Source organism: Panthera onca, chromosome C1 (assembly GCF_046562875.1).
Source record: "Panthera onca isolate mPanOnc1 chromosome C1, mPanOnc1 haplotype 2, whole genome shotgun sequence".
Taxonomy (NCBI): Eukaryota; Metazoa; Chordata; class Mammalia; order Carnivora; family Felidae; genus Panthera; species Panthera onca.
In genome coordinates this window covers 196,103,148-196,118,065 of record NC_138346.1, presented here as the reverse complement: position 1 = coordinate 196,118,065, position 14,918 = coordinate 196,103,148, and the positions used below count along the sequence as shown (strand labels likewise).

The 14,918-nt window shown below is 44.8% G+C and overlaps 1 protein-coding gene across 5 annotated transcripts in view; it reads right to left on the bottom strand.

Moving 5' to 3' along the window:
* The window catches only part of CSMD2 (CUB and Sushi multiple domains 2), a 599,309-nt gene that overhangs the window by 25,208 nt on the left and 559,183 nt on the right, over positions 1–14,918 (bottom strand). For 3 of the 5 annotated variants that reach the window (XM_078452082.2, XM_078452083.2, XM_078452084.2), the window contains 5 exons: positions 12,169–12,342; positions 7,504–7,686; positions 3,842–4,018; positions 2,449–2,628; positions 1,841–2,014 (listed from right to left, as the gene is read on the bottom strand). In XM_078452082.2, coding sequence (XP_078308208.2) covers positions 1,841–2,014; positions 2,449–2,628; positions 3,842–4,018; positions 7,504–7,686; positions 12,169–12,342 — 888 coding nt within the window. Of the gene's footprint in view, positions 1–1,840; positions 2,015–2,398; positions 2,629–3,841; positions 4,019–7,503; positions 7,687–12,168; positions 12,343–14,918 lie in introns of those variants that run through there. The other 2 variants (XM_078452085.2, XM_078452086.2) reach the window with 2 other exon arrangements.

Below are 14,918 nucleotides of genomic sequence, written 5' to 3'. Positions count from 1 at the left end.
ACTTCAAGCATGAAGAACACCCTTGATGCTATGATATGAACGTGTGTATGTGCATGGAGTCAAGAGGTTCATAAACATAACCAAAATAAAATGGAAGCAGGACCAGCAGGCTATGCTGGAAGAATCCTCTATGGAAGCTGGGGAGTCTAGTCTAACCAATCAGAAGTCAGTTACAGGCCGAGTTGACCAGATGTCACCAAATCCAGAAGAGGCAGCTCAATGAGCAAGAAGTACAAATGGATGACAAAGAAAGAACGGCTCCATCTTGCAGATAAGGAATGTGAGGCCAAAGAAAACAATGAGATACCTTTTAAAACTTCTTGTGCTAGTAAATATTAAAAGATATTGGCAAAATCCATTGTCAATGAGGATGTGAGTCACGACATATTCTCATAAACCGCTGGCAGGAGTGTGAGTGTGCTTTCTAGAAGACAGTTTGGCAACAGGTGTCAGGACGTAGAGAGTGCACGCCTGTTGGCTCAGCATTTTCTCTCTCTTAGGGCTTCACCACAAGAGTGAGGAGATGCTATCCTCAAGAACATTTATTGCAGGACTTCTAACAAGATTAAAACTGGAGAAACCTAAATTCATCACCAGTAGGAGAAGATTAAACCAGTTGTGGTATCTACAACAAAGAAATGCTTTATGCTATTACACATGATGATGTGTAGATCCGTATCGAGTGATGGAGAAAGGTGGTGATGGCCCATCAGGGAAGACAAGTCGTGAACTAGTAAGCACAGCATGATTGCAAACCGTTTACAGAAAACTGCACACCTCCTGCTATCTATGTAAGAAAGCGTTGTGGTCGGTGTGGAAGCACAGCCAAGAACTTAACCCTGGTTATCTTTGGGAAGTGAGAGTTCAGAGGACTATTACATTCTTCTTTGTATTTTCAGATATGGTACATTTTTTTTTTTTTATGATGACCGTAATTCATTGTTCAAAAGCAATTTGGCTATTTCTTAGGAAGAAAAGCAAGGTTTCTGAGTCTACATGCAACCCTGAACTTGTTACCTTCCTAATGTTTTTCTGAAGGTGTGCAAAGGCCTGAGGGGTTAACTGTGCATTAAATGCTGCCTTTCTTGCATCCACTTTTTGAGCTGCTGGTTCTAGTTCCTGCTGAAATTTCCCAAATGGAAGCGAATTTTCAGAGGCACCCAAACAATGTCATGGGTATGTTGGTAGTTTTCTACAGAATTAGATAAATGCCAAGTAGAAAGAAAAAAATAGGTCCTAGTGTTTGTCTAAAGCCTGGGCACTGACAAAACCTTCTAGGGCCCAATTATGTGCTATGACAAGAATAAGGGAATAAAAATAAATGGGATAAATATAATGGATATATATTTATTCATTATATATAATGAATACATATAATGGATAAAAATAAAAATAAAATGGGATGGAATTGGGCTCCTGGGGACAAAATTAGGCCAGGTGGATAAGAAATAAACTCTTTCACCAAAAAGTCATGAATGCTCCAGGAATCTTTTCTGCACAGGCTATTTTCCATAAAGACACGTACATTTCCAGCATGGGTCCCTTCCAGATCTTTGGGAACTATCCTATCCAGTGAACAACCTTTCATGTTAAGAAACACTTCCCTTATCTCCAGCTTCATTTCCTTCCAATGTCACTCCACAGTGTCCACAGCCAGAGCTCAGTTAGGATATTCTCCTTATTTTCCTTTAAATCCCCTCTAATAGCATCTCTGACAAAGCTCGCCCCTGATTTTGGGGAGGGCAGTACCTATTCTAGGCCTTCCAGTAGCAAAGCTCTGAGGCGGGAACAGGCAGGAGCCAGCAGATAAGATGCACAAAGGCCCTGGTGAGCAACTTACGGAAACACTGAGGCAACTCTCCAGTCCAGGATCCATTCCCTTCACAGGTGAGCACCGCAGGCAGGGACAGCTGGTACCCCTCCAGGCAGGCATACGTCACGCTTGAGCCCCACATGAAGTCAGACCCCACCACTTTCCCATTGGGGATGAGCTGAGGCGGTTTGCATATGATAGCTGGGGGAGGGGAAGACCAAAGCATGCTGAGTTCTGGTGCCATCCTAGGAAACCAGGCCCCACTCACCCAGCTCCGATGTCACCGGCTACCCTGAACCCTCTGGGACTCTGGGTTAAGCAGGGAGAATCAGGAATGCCCCCTCTTACTTTGGGAGCCAGGATCCTTTTGTATTTTACAATGCCCTCAAGTGTGACAACCCACTCCTCTCTTTCCACCGCCCTCCCTTTGATGTTCAAAGCCCAGGCCTTACCTTGGTACCTCTGACTCTCTCCTTGCAGATGTTCAGGGACCAGTCCTCACCTCACACCCCCCATGATAGGATGTTATTAGGGCTCTGACTTGTCACCTCCCTCCCTTCTACATGTTCAAGGCCCATGTCTCACTTTTGTATCTTCTTTGGCCCTCTGTCCACATGTGCAGCCCTCAGACACACCTTTGCAGACTGGCTTGGTACCATTCCATGTCCGGTCCTTGGTGCAGCTCAGCACAGACACCCTATGTGACTCCATCATGTAGCCAGGGACGCACTGATACGTCACAGTTTTGTTGTACCTGAAGTCATTGCCCAGCCGGAGGCCATTGGCTGGAATCCCAGGGTCACCACAATTTATGACTGGGATAAGGGAAATAAAGCATTGTTCGCTTTCAGTACAGACCCCGTTTCTCCCCAGCATTCCAGTACCATCCCTGGTGTTCCCTGCACATGTCCAGGAGGGAAGAGGGTCAGATCAGGGATGCCCTGTCTTCTCACAGACTCCTGGTTCAGTATTGCCCGTTCTAAAGTCACTTTGATCAAGTCTGCGAAGGCCCTCCTGCGAAGGCATCCCCACTGTCTTCACCCACACCATTCTTATGCATCCCAGCAACCTGGGCTATGAAGACCATCCTTATTTAAAGCCCACCCCTTCTAAGAGGAAGTACCCAGAGGCCTTAGCTCCTAAATGAGGCTGGCACCCAGAGAGGGAAGTTTTCAGGTCGATAAGCCTAACTGTGTTATTGGGCCTCACAGGACAATTTGTCTGCTGAGGGGCGCATGTCATTACTTGTTGTTCTGCTTAGGAGGCCCCTGTAGGGCCAGCGGCTTAGAAGCAGGGCCTTGTGACCTTGCAATGGCTGTATCTTTGTTACAGTATCAAGTGAGGGTGGGGTTTGGTGAGCTCTGGCCTCCCAACAGAAGTGAACTTGACGTGGGGATTTAGTCAGAGCTTGAAGTCATAAGCTAGGGCTTGGAAAGGGGCCGTGTTTTCAGATTCCTTTATCTCATCCCTTCCCTCCATCTGGGTCCCACAGTGACAGTGACATCCTTACCGAGGAGAAAGGTCTGGGCCTGCCCCTGAGGGGAGCAGGAAAGGGGAGCAGTGGAGCTATCCCAGGCTTGGGAGCCAGGCTGGGGGTGGGTGGGGAATGGGTCCAAGGCTGAGAGGAACCCACAAAGATGGCAGACGGTGGCAGCTTTAAAGTGGGAAGAGAATCAGGCTGAGCCTGGGGAGTTTGTTTTAAAAGAGAACAAGAATGGCCAAGGAACAGGCTAGAGCCTGAGAAATAGCAAACGTATATATTCTTAACCTCCCCAAGCCTTGGTCACGTCATATGTAAGTGGGGCTCACAGCAGCTACTGGTCAAATGGCACAATGTATATAAAACAAACCCCTTAGCTCAGTGGTGGTCACACAGTCTGTGCTGAATAATTAGACACCATCATTCAGAGGTGGGTCCCCCAATGTGGCCAGCCTCCCAATCTCCCACACACAGCCTTCTTTGGCATGGAGGAGACCAACTGCCTTGGCTACCACTTGCCATGGAGACCAGAGGGCCTGGGATCTTACCTATGCACTCTGGGTCACTGCCTGTCCAGGTGCCATTGACCGAGCAGTGTCGGCTGAGCAGGCCCGTGGCGTAGTAGCCTTCCCGGCATTCATAGACGATGGAGCTGGAGAAGCCCAGGCCATCACTGAACATGACTCTGGCATTGCTTGGAGTACCAGGGTTCCCACAAGAGATCACTAGGAAGCCAGAGGAGCACATTATTCACCAGAACAAGGACAGGTGTCACCCGGGGGACTGAGAACGGCCCAGAGTGCAAACCACGTGCCCTATAAGGACCCTGTGATTGAAATGTCTCTCATGCTGCTTTCAAGGTGAGATCTGAATGAATTTTTTTTTAATTTCTAAAAAGTAAAGACTATATCTGTTTTATCATCCCACCTAAAATTTTAAATAATTCCTTAATATTACCAAATATCCAATCAGAGCTTAGTTTCCTTAATTTCCTCAATTGTCGCCCCCCCCCCCCTTTTTTTACAGTTGATTTCTTTGAATCATGATTCAAATATGACATCTCATGGGCATGTCTCTAAGACTCTTTGAATTCAGAGACTCCTGTTCCCTCTCCTATAATTTATCTGTACAGAAACCAGGGCATTTCTCCAGTGGAGTTTCCTACTTTCCAGATGTTGCTAACTCCACCAGTGAGGTATCGTTTGACTTATTGCTCTGTCCCCTGCAGTTCCTGTAGTCAAGTTCTGCTTCCTGGCAAGGGTACTTCATAGGTGGTTCTGTCTTTCCTACTGCATTGCACCAGGGGGCACAGCATGTTTGGTTGTTTCCTGGTTCATGATGGCGAGGCTGATCATTGGGTTCAGGCTTGTCCACCCAGTCTGGCATTACAAAGTTGCCATTGGGTTTCACTTACTGACTTAAGCAGCAATTGCTGACTGTTGATTTATTATTTCATTAGGGGACAGAAAATGGTGATACTAGCTCTATCACTCTTTCTGCATTAGCTAGAGTTCTTTAATCAAGAACTTGCCTATCATCAAATATTTGCTTATGTTATATATTCTGCCCTAGTCCTAGAATCAGCCATTTGTCTAGAGAGCTCTGGTTCCTCTTAACAGAGAATGGATTCAAAAACCATAATCTGAAAGTTAAGGGTACTCATTGCTACTGAGATCATTGTGGATACTAGACTTTTAGAATGGGTACAGCTGGGACAATACACTTGTAAATTGAAAATTCATTATGAGTTTACGCTGATATTACTAATCCAAATTTAGGATTAAGAGTTTTTCCCTAACTTCTTTATTTTTATATTATATCTCTTTAATGCTGAAAATCTTGGCAAATTTTAATTTGTTTTCAAGTAGTTTCAGAATATTAATATCAATATTATTACTAACGATCTGATTGCTAGAAACAATTTAAGATTTCATTGCCATTCTCCATCCTTAGGATATATATGCCATAGTCAAATGCCAATTTTTCCAGTCAGTTAAAATGATTCTCTGGGTTATTACATCACCAACTTAATATGTAGTTAGGTTAATTTGTTTTCATCTTGATTTTGATATTTAGAGATTGCTGTTTTCTAGGTTTTGCTTTAATTTTACTTTACTAAGTACATACAACATTCATGTGGTCTGAAAGTCAAATCTACAGATGATTCCTTTTTAATGAGCACAGCAGATAGGCCTTAACACCCATGGGTTCACCAAGTATTTGTGCTTCCAAGGTGCTGGGAACACAGTAGTAGTCATATCCCCTGCCCTTGAGGAGCTCAGTCCATCTTAAGAACCTACCTACAGACAGTTGAATTAAAATATGATGAAATAAGTGTTATATTTGAAGGAAAAAAACACACTAAGAAGGGAGGAGATAATTGGGGCTGGAGATAGGAATCTGAGTAGTACCTTGAAAGGTAAGTGGGAGCTTATTAAGGAAAGTCATGAAGAATCATATACATATCATACACACACACACACTTATTCCAAAGGCATTTACTTCCAGGTCCAGACTCTCAGCCACCCGCTTTCTGTTCCCTGAACACTCCTGACATGGTGCATGAGTCCATACTAGGATCTGAGTGGCATGAAAGGAGACCTGGGTCACAGTGGATATTTAACAATGCACAAATTCTCCCCCTGTTGATACACTTTACAAACCTCTTACTATGCCTGCAAACTCCTATGGAAACTAACTTTGCAAAAGCACCCTCAAAGGCAGGATTTCCAGGGATGCCTGGGTGGCTCAGCTGGTTAAGCGTCTGACTCTTGGTCTTGGCTCAGGTCCTGATCTCATGGTTTGTGAGTTTGAGCCCCACATTGGGCTCTGTGCTGACAGTGTGGAGCCTGCTTGAGATTCTGTCTTTGTCCCTCTTTCTCTTTCTGCCCCTCCTGTGTTCTCTGTCTCTCTCTCTCTCTCTCAAAATAAATAAATAAATTAAAAAAAAATAAAAAAAGGACTTCAGGCAGACAAGTGGGAGAGGGCACTAGCTCTATCTGTATCCTTTGCTGGGAAGGGGTCCCCTGATCAGGGGCCAGAATGTCTTCCCTGGCTCTATAAAACTACTCCACAACCTCAATGTCAAGAGCCATTCTCTGACCAGCTCATGCCTTCTGGGATTCATTCTCTGGAGATATTTTGGTTCTAATGGGACCTATCATCCACTGATCCTACCACTTTTTCACTGCCCCTTCTTCCACTCATAATCCTGCTCCCTTCTTATCCAGCACAGGAGCCAAGATCCATGATAATCCCCACCTTGCATATACCCGCACCTCTCCGTCCACTTGCTGCCAGCATCTTAGCTGCCTGATAAAACCCCGACTGTATACCTAACACTTCACCTACCCTGTGCCTGCACCTATGGAGCAAAATGTGGCTGAACAAAAACACAGGCCAATGCCGACTACTCTCACTTTAAGTCAATGGCCTCTTTCCTTAAGTGAGCCCTTGGTGCTGCCTGGCAATGATCTATGTCCCTATTCTATTCCCTGCCCCCTCCTTGCTAGGTGACTATTTCATATGGTCTCCTTCCTCTTCCAGCACTTTGTCATATACCCTTACACTCAACTTCCCAACTAGGAGAGTGCTATGCAGGCTGTATTTTAAAGAGAGACAGAGAGAGATCCAGGGAGCAGCTACAAAAAGTCAGACTCTGGGGAGAGAGGTTTTAAAATAAAGCTATTTTCAGAAATTTAGGAGTGTGTGGAGAAATATATTTCCCCCACTGGACCCACCCCAGGGAACATCAGGAGGGGCTTCTATTACCTTTAAAGGGTCTTTCAAAAATTAGATTTGTATTTCTTTTGGCACTTTGGGTGCTCATTAAACAATCTCTTCCCTTAAACTAAACTCCAAGAGGGCGAGGTGTGTCTGTCTTGGCACTGTTGTGTCCCAAGCACCTACTACAGTATTTGGCACGTGATTGTTGAAGGTAAATGGGAAATAAATGAATAAACAGGCTAAACTTAGTTCCTTCTGGTTTCTTCCCTCCTTAGGTGAGCTCAGGGAATCTTTTCATCTTTGGATCACTAATGGGCAGGACTGAGAACTACCTATTGATGACCATTATCCTCCAGGCCAAGGGTTCAAATGGGGCCATGTATTTTGTCTGCGAGTGTGAGGGCAGGTGCTTGGGAACAGGAAGATGGGGGAGGAGCAGCCGGGGTTGGGCAAAGGGGAAAAGCAGAATGGTCACATACATTACCTCCACACTCAGGCTGTGTGCCGCTCCATGAGCCGTTGGCTTGACAGGTCCGCTCCGACGACCCCCGGAGGGCATGGCCAGCTTCACAGCTGAAGCGCATCAGACTGCCTGGGGCAAAGCTATCCCCCAAACGGATGCCGTGTGCTGGAATCCCTGGGTCACCACAGATTCCCATGCTGGTTCCTGTGGACCAGAACCAAACAAAGCCCATTGTTTCAGCATTGAAGAGGTGGCAGTGGGGAACTGGGAGAGAAAGATATTGGACCCCAGGAATAAGGAGGGTGAAGATGGACTGTGTGCCTTGCCCCAGTTACTTGGACCTTACTTACTACCTTACTACCTATCTTACTATGCGGAAGTCAGACACTACAAAGGTCTGAGGTCATGGGTGAGTCCCTGGGGACCACGCAGCAAGGGAAGAAAGTAGATGGAAGGCTCTGTGGTGGAGATCAGGTCTTTGACCTCTGGCCCATGCCCGTGTGGAATGTCAGTGGTCCAAGCTGGCCGCATCTCTTTCTTCCATTTACCTCTTTTCTGTAATATCTGCAGATTCTGTGCCCTCTCTGTTTCCAGTTCCAGCATCTTAGCTCAGATGCCCAGTGTCCTTTTGCCCAAACTACTGTGAGAACCACCCAACTAATGTCCTTATCTCCTAAACTCTCCCTGTAACCCATCTTCCACTTTATCCTCAAACCAAGACAATGAACAACCACCAAACACCTGATCTTTTTTTTTTTTTTTTTCCTGCTGAAATATCTCCACTGGCTTCCTGTTGCCCTCAGGTTAAAGTCTAAACTCCTTAGTGTAGGTTTGTCTTCTCAACAGCCTGGCTTGAATCTGGATCCTGGGAGGATTCCCTATTCACAAATTATGCAACACTGGTGAATTCTAGTTGAAATGTTTTAGACCATCTCATTCCATTCCTTCTTTGCTCCTTGCCTCCTGCTACATTTCTGCATTTATCTGGGTCCTGATATTGTACAGATCCACCCGAGAGAGTGCTAAGGATCCAAGAGGTGGAGGATGGTACAGAACAAGAGACAAAGCCACAAGATCTAGGCTTGTGGGAGCCAGGACCCCTCATAATATGAAGATGTATAGGAGACATCATTAGATCAGACTAGGCCATGGTAAGTGTGAGGAAGGAAGAGGAAAATTAAGGAAAAATAAAAAGTTTTATGAGAAGATGATGTGGAATGTATCTCCTCATGAACCCACATGTGTGGGCATCAAATGGTAATGTCTAAATGAGCATTTAGTTTCTTGAAGTAAATAAATATTTAAGTCATGTATACCCCACTATTTACTATTTATGTCTTTTCTCAATCTTGGAATTATTTCCTTTTCTAGTTTAGTTTCAGACTTTGAGAATACTACACAATCCCATGTTGCTCTCTACCAAAAAAGGGAGATTCATTCAACCTTCAACTCAAACATTTGGAAAAAGAAGGCCCACCACATTTGGCTAGATTTTCTTCTCTTTTGAATTTTTCCAGGGTGTAGCTCATGCAACAGGCAGTACTGGGCCCTCTTGAAAGCAGTTCTGATGGTGAGTACACTAATTCTCACACCGGCCAGCTGAACTCAGCTGGAGCTGCACTGCTGAACAATAGGCCTGAGAATGGAACTCTCCAGTCCTAGGAGCTGATTCTTTTTCTTTTCTTTTCTTTTCTTTCTTTCTTTTTTTTTTTTGGAGAGAGAGCACATGCATGTGAATGGGAGAGGGCCAGAGGGAGAGGGAAAGAGAGAATCTATCTTAAGCAGACTCCATGCCCAGCATGGAACCCAATGTGGGGCTTGATCTAATGACCATGAGATCATAACCCGAGGCAAAATCAAGAGTCGGACACTTACCCAAACTGAGGCACCCAGGCATCCCAAAAGCATTCACTCTTTTTTTTTTTTTTTTCTTTAATGTAGGCCCCACACCCAGTTTGGAGCCCAAAATGGATCTTGAACTTACAACTCTGAGATCAAGACCTGATCTGAGATCAAGAATTGGATGCTTAACCAACTGAGCCACCCAGGTGCCCCCCAGGAGCCTATTCTGACAGAATGGTCCTCACTGTGGTGTTTAGGGCTCTGTTTCAGTGATAGAAAGGAATCTAGGATAGACTATTGTACCATGAGGGCAGATGGTAACTGTTGGCCCTCTACGAGGTATATCAGGAAGATGATGACATTGCAGAGGTGGGCAATGGACAACCTGATGTATTTCTCAAATGCTAGAAATCTCTGCATGTCCTGATGGCCCAGGGACTTATAACCTATTATGCATCACCTGGGTGTATGGTCACACAGAATGAGGCCTCAGAAGTTTGACCCTGAACTTCTGAATGCATATTTCTTAGGACTGGCAGGAGATGCTATTGCTAAAGATGATATCTATAAATTTCAGGAAGGGAGGAATTATATTATACTCACCAATGTATATCTAACATTGCTTCCTAATCACTTACTCTTCTCATCTCTCATTTTCTGATCTAAAGCATTTAAGATTTATTCATTCCTCAGCTTTAGCACTACTATAATCTCTTCTAATCCTGTCCTCAGAGATCTCCAGCAAAACTCTGCCCATGATTCTCATCTCCAAAGTGTTTGTCATCCTTGATGGATACACAGGAGAAGTGACTGTGAACTATTCTTCAGAATATTCAGGTCAGGGATCAAACAACTGAATGCAACACATCCCCTAAAGAGGGGGGTGGTCCATGTCCTCTAATGGTTCCTTTCTTGCTTCTTACTTTTTCATGTTCCCAGGGAGTCAGCTTGTTTCTAGTCTCCCTTGACCTTTGATGTGGCCAAGGAAGAGCCCTTTCTTTCATATGTAGGACTAATGCTTAGGAAGTCACAAAATTTTGAAATTGGGGTTGAAATGGTTTGGAGGTTTTCTAGACAAGAACTGTTTCACTACTGTTTCAAGTAGGTCATTTTCCAGAATCTGCTAACACAACTCCAGAGAAGGGAAATTACATTGAGGAGAAAAGATTCTGGATTCCATGCCTTGGGCCAGGAGAATGGTTGTATGTTTGGGTTACCCCTGCTAACAGACAGTAGAGGCTCAAGGCTTTCTTTCTGGCTTCTTTCTCCTGTACTCTGTACTTCCCTTTCCCATGGAGAAACAATATTCCCAAGATAGATAAAATTGGCTTTAAGAACACCATTGGCCCAATATCCTAGAGAAGTGTCTAGAGGGAGGAACTTTATGCAAAGGACGATTCATAGAAGGGACTGGTGCAAATGCATGCTTGGGCAGTCATATGGATGGGAAATGCCTGTCTTTCCTCTTTGGAATTCCTTTTCCTCCTGGAACTTGCTCTATGGATAACTCAGGAGGATTCAATTTACATGACTGTCTTTTCCATGCTATCTTCCCCAAGTCACTTCCACCAGAAGTACAAACAGAATGGGTTAACAGGCTTTCCACTAGTCTGGGCTAAAGGAGTCTCTGTGGCTGATACATAGTCCTGCCCAGTTCATGAAGTGGATGATTAATGAGATTAATAAAAGTGAGGGGCCAAAGTCCTGGGTGGTAATATAAGTGATAGGTCTGAGATTGTCCTGGGCAGCCAGCAGCCCTTTGAAACAGTGGTCAGTATTCAGGAAGTTCTTCTTTCTGGGAAGACCTAACCAATATCTGGTTCAATATTCTGGCAGTGCCCTAAATTTTGGGAGACAGGATCATCTAGGAGCTCAAAATGCAAGAATAGCTACATGTCCTGTGGATGAGGTCCCAAATCAAGGAGAAGGCGTCAACAACAGAAGGTTGGGATTCTTACCACTAGAGGGGGTCTGGCATGGGAAGGGATAGGGGCTTCAAGGGGGGCTTCCTAGGGGAACAAAAATCTATATGAGGAACTACCTTCTTGGGGGTGACATTCTTTATGAGATCCCTTTGAGGGCCAGGAAGGCTCATCTGAAAGAAGACCAAGATCAGGGGTGCTATTTTTTTGCTTGGTAATTTCTGTCATTGGTGAGACAATTCAATTTCAAATATTTTGTTCTGGTAAGACATTACAGATAAACTTCTGGTTTGGATAATATGGACATAAGAGCTATGGCAGTTTCTTACATTTGCTTTTCAGAAAACATGTCAGTGTCCCCATAGAGATTAATAGTAAAACAAATTTATTAATAGAAAAAGTCTGAGATTGGTGTGTGAGGGCAGTAGTGGAGACCTGTACCCCACTAGGCAGCCTTGACATAAGACATGTTGGAGAGGCAGTGGTAAGAAAGTAAGGGAAGCAGGCTGGGGCTTTGGAGTCCCAAACAGGGAAAGAAAGAACACAGGAGTGGGTTTGGACCTGGGCCCAGCAACAGGGAGGCTTGAACTCTTCCCAGAAACCTATGGAAACAAATGTCTGGACAGGACTCTGGAAACAGGGGGACCTCACAAGCTTGCATCCTCCCTAGTTTTGTAATCTCTTGGCTGTATGGGTTTGGCCAGAGTAGACCAAGGGGATGAAGCTGGGCTCAGACCACCAAAGGCTGAAGTCTGGTTGGGACCTCTCATAGCTGTGCTCTCTGCCTATGAAGGTTAAGATGGGGGTCCAAAAGGTTGGCTTCTCTCCTGTCCATCTGTCACACTCACACCTTGGGAACTCATCCATCTCCCACCAGCCAAGTGTTCCATGGGAGCCTCCTCCCTCATGCCAGGCTCCTTACCTGAGCAGTGGGGGAGGGAGCCAGTCCAGTGTCCATCCAGCCCACACATACGGGTGGCATTTCCGAGCAGAGTCCTCTTGCCGGTGCAACTGTAACGCACGACTGCTCCAACAGTATAGCTGTCCCCGGACATCTGGGCATGGGGTGGGGAGCCCGGATGGCCGCAGGACACCACTGTGGGGAAGAGCAAATATGTCAGCAACTCTCCACAGGGATGGATCATCATCATAGGAAACATGTTAGGCTTTCTGTAGTGACAGGCAGAGAAGAAGAGAAACCTTGGGTATCTATTGAAGTTTGCTTCCTGCTGGCACACCTACCTGGCATCAGCAGACAATGCCTACTCAATTTGCCATACATTTTCCATATCTGTGAAATGAAGAGTAATACTGTTTTTTTATGAATTGAATAAGATAATAGGTGGGAGACTGCTCAGCATGTAGCAGGTATGCAATAATATATTTCCTTTCTTCTTTGCCTCTTGTGCTCACCACTCTCTATTTCCTCACTGCCGTAGGACATACCCAAGGTGTCTCTAGCAGCAGGGTGGCACACATAGTAAACATAAGACAGAACAGATGATCTGTCACCTTACGACTGTCTGCATTGGCTATAGTTTCCAGAATAAGGGCCAGTTCTAGTCCTTTTCCAACTGCATCTTACAGATGCCCACATCAATTGTCTCCAATTTGTCCCCTTCGGTCTGCAAGCTCCCTCTCCTGAGACACCAAATTGTAACTGAATTGTAACAATGGTTTCCCATTGTTCTTGCCATAAGTTGATACCAGGTTCTTTCATTTACTCAACACATATTTATTGAGTGCCTATTATGCGTTAGGCTCTATTTTATGTGTTTGGGAGAAGAATTTCTATGCTCTCATGGAAATTATATTCTTGTGGAAAAAAGAGACTAAAAATAATTAAATATGTAATTCTAGGGGTGTTATGAAGAGAAACAAAGCTCCATCAGGAAAAAGATATTCAGGGGTAGACTGAGTGCTATTTTTGAGTAAGGTGATCAAGGAAGATCTCTCTGAGGAAGTGTCATTTGAACAGTGATTTGAATGATCTGAAGAGGTCTGTCATGCAAGATATGTGGGAAGAGTATTCTGAGGGAAGGAACATCAGGGGTAAAGGCCCAGCGGCACAATGAGCTTAGTGTTTTTGAGGAACAGCAAGAAAGCCAGAGATGCAGAATGAACTGAGCAAAGAAAGAATGGAGGACATGTTTGGAGAGGTTGCTAGGAACCAGATCATCGCATAGAATTCAGATTTTATTATAAGCATGATGGGACACCACTGGAGTGATGTGATTTGACTTATACTTTAACAAGATCACTCCAGCTATAATGTAGGAAACATTCCAGTGTGTGGCAAGAAAGAGGGAGCTGCTGCAGTAGTTCAAGAAGAGATGACAATGACTCGGATGGACTAAACTTTTTGGTAGGGTAGGAGATCCTTGTAGTCATTGCTTGTACCCAAAAAGGGCATAGGTCACAGCATATATGATGAACCAGACAGGTGACCAAAGGGATAAAATGTGAGTTGGGCCAGTGACGTCCCTGATGATGGAATTTTGGCCATACACGGGGATGGCATGAATAGGTCATGGGTATCTTTATTTCTCGCTGTGGTCTTGGTGTGTTTCAAGTCCTATTCTAAGTGCCTATGATCTATTTATCTACATATCTATCTATCTATCTATCTATCTATCTAGTGTTTACTTTTGAGAGAGAGAGAGAGAGAGAGAGAGAGAGAGAGAGGAGAGAATGAGCAGGGGATGGGCAAAGAGAGAGGGAGACACAGAATCCAAAGCAGGCTCCAGGCTCTGAGTGATCAGCATAGAGCCCAACATGGGGTTTGAACCCAGAAACTGTGGGATCATGACCTGAGCTGAGGTTGGATGCTTAACCGACTGAGTCACCCAGGTGTCCCAGTCTATAGATTATCTACAGAGACTACTGCTTAAAATTCCTTCCATCAGGCATGGAGTCCATTTCCCCTCCCCTTGAATCTAGGCTGGCCTGTGACTTGCTTTGGCCACTGGAATGTGGTAGAAATGATATTGTGGATTAGGAGGACTGGCAGCTTCTGCCTTCATTTTCTTGGAATACAGCTGCCATGATGTAAGGAAGTCTGGCTTACACTACTGAATGATAAAAAATTACATGGAGACAGGGGCCATGTGGAGAACAACCACAATGCCCCAGGTGACAGCTGGGACCATGTTTCCTGACAAGTTTCCATCTTGGATCTTTAGGTCTAGTTGAGCCTCAGTAGCTAGATGTGCTGTCTCCAGTAAACTCTGCTTGAATTGCCAACCAGAAGTGATACAATGGTTGTTGCATTAAGCTGCTACACTTTGGGGTGATTTGTTACACAATATATAATTGTGGATTATATATTAAATTATAATTAAATGGATATGACTTTGGAAGTCTTGAGGGTAGGGGCTGTATATTGCATGTGGGAAGAATACGAATCGTGGTGGCCAAAGGCTGGCTGTGGCACACTGTCTGCAAAGATGGCCACCAACAATTTTTTTCCTTCCGTGTGCATGCATCCTACTCCTCCCACTTATACCTATTATTTCCTCTGCCCTTGAATCAAAATCTTATAGCTTCCTCTTTTGCTCTAAAAACTCAGCCTCCAAGCAAAGAAGACTAAACCATCCTGCTAGAGAGAGTAGCCACATGGACAGAGGCCACAGGGAGAAGAGTTGGCACAAAGCCCCAAAGATGTAGGTGAGG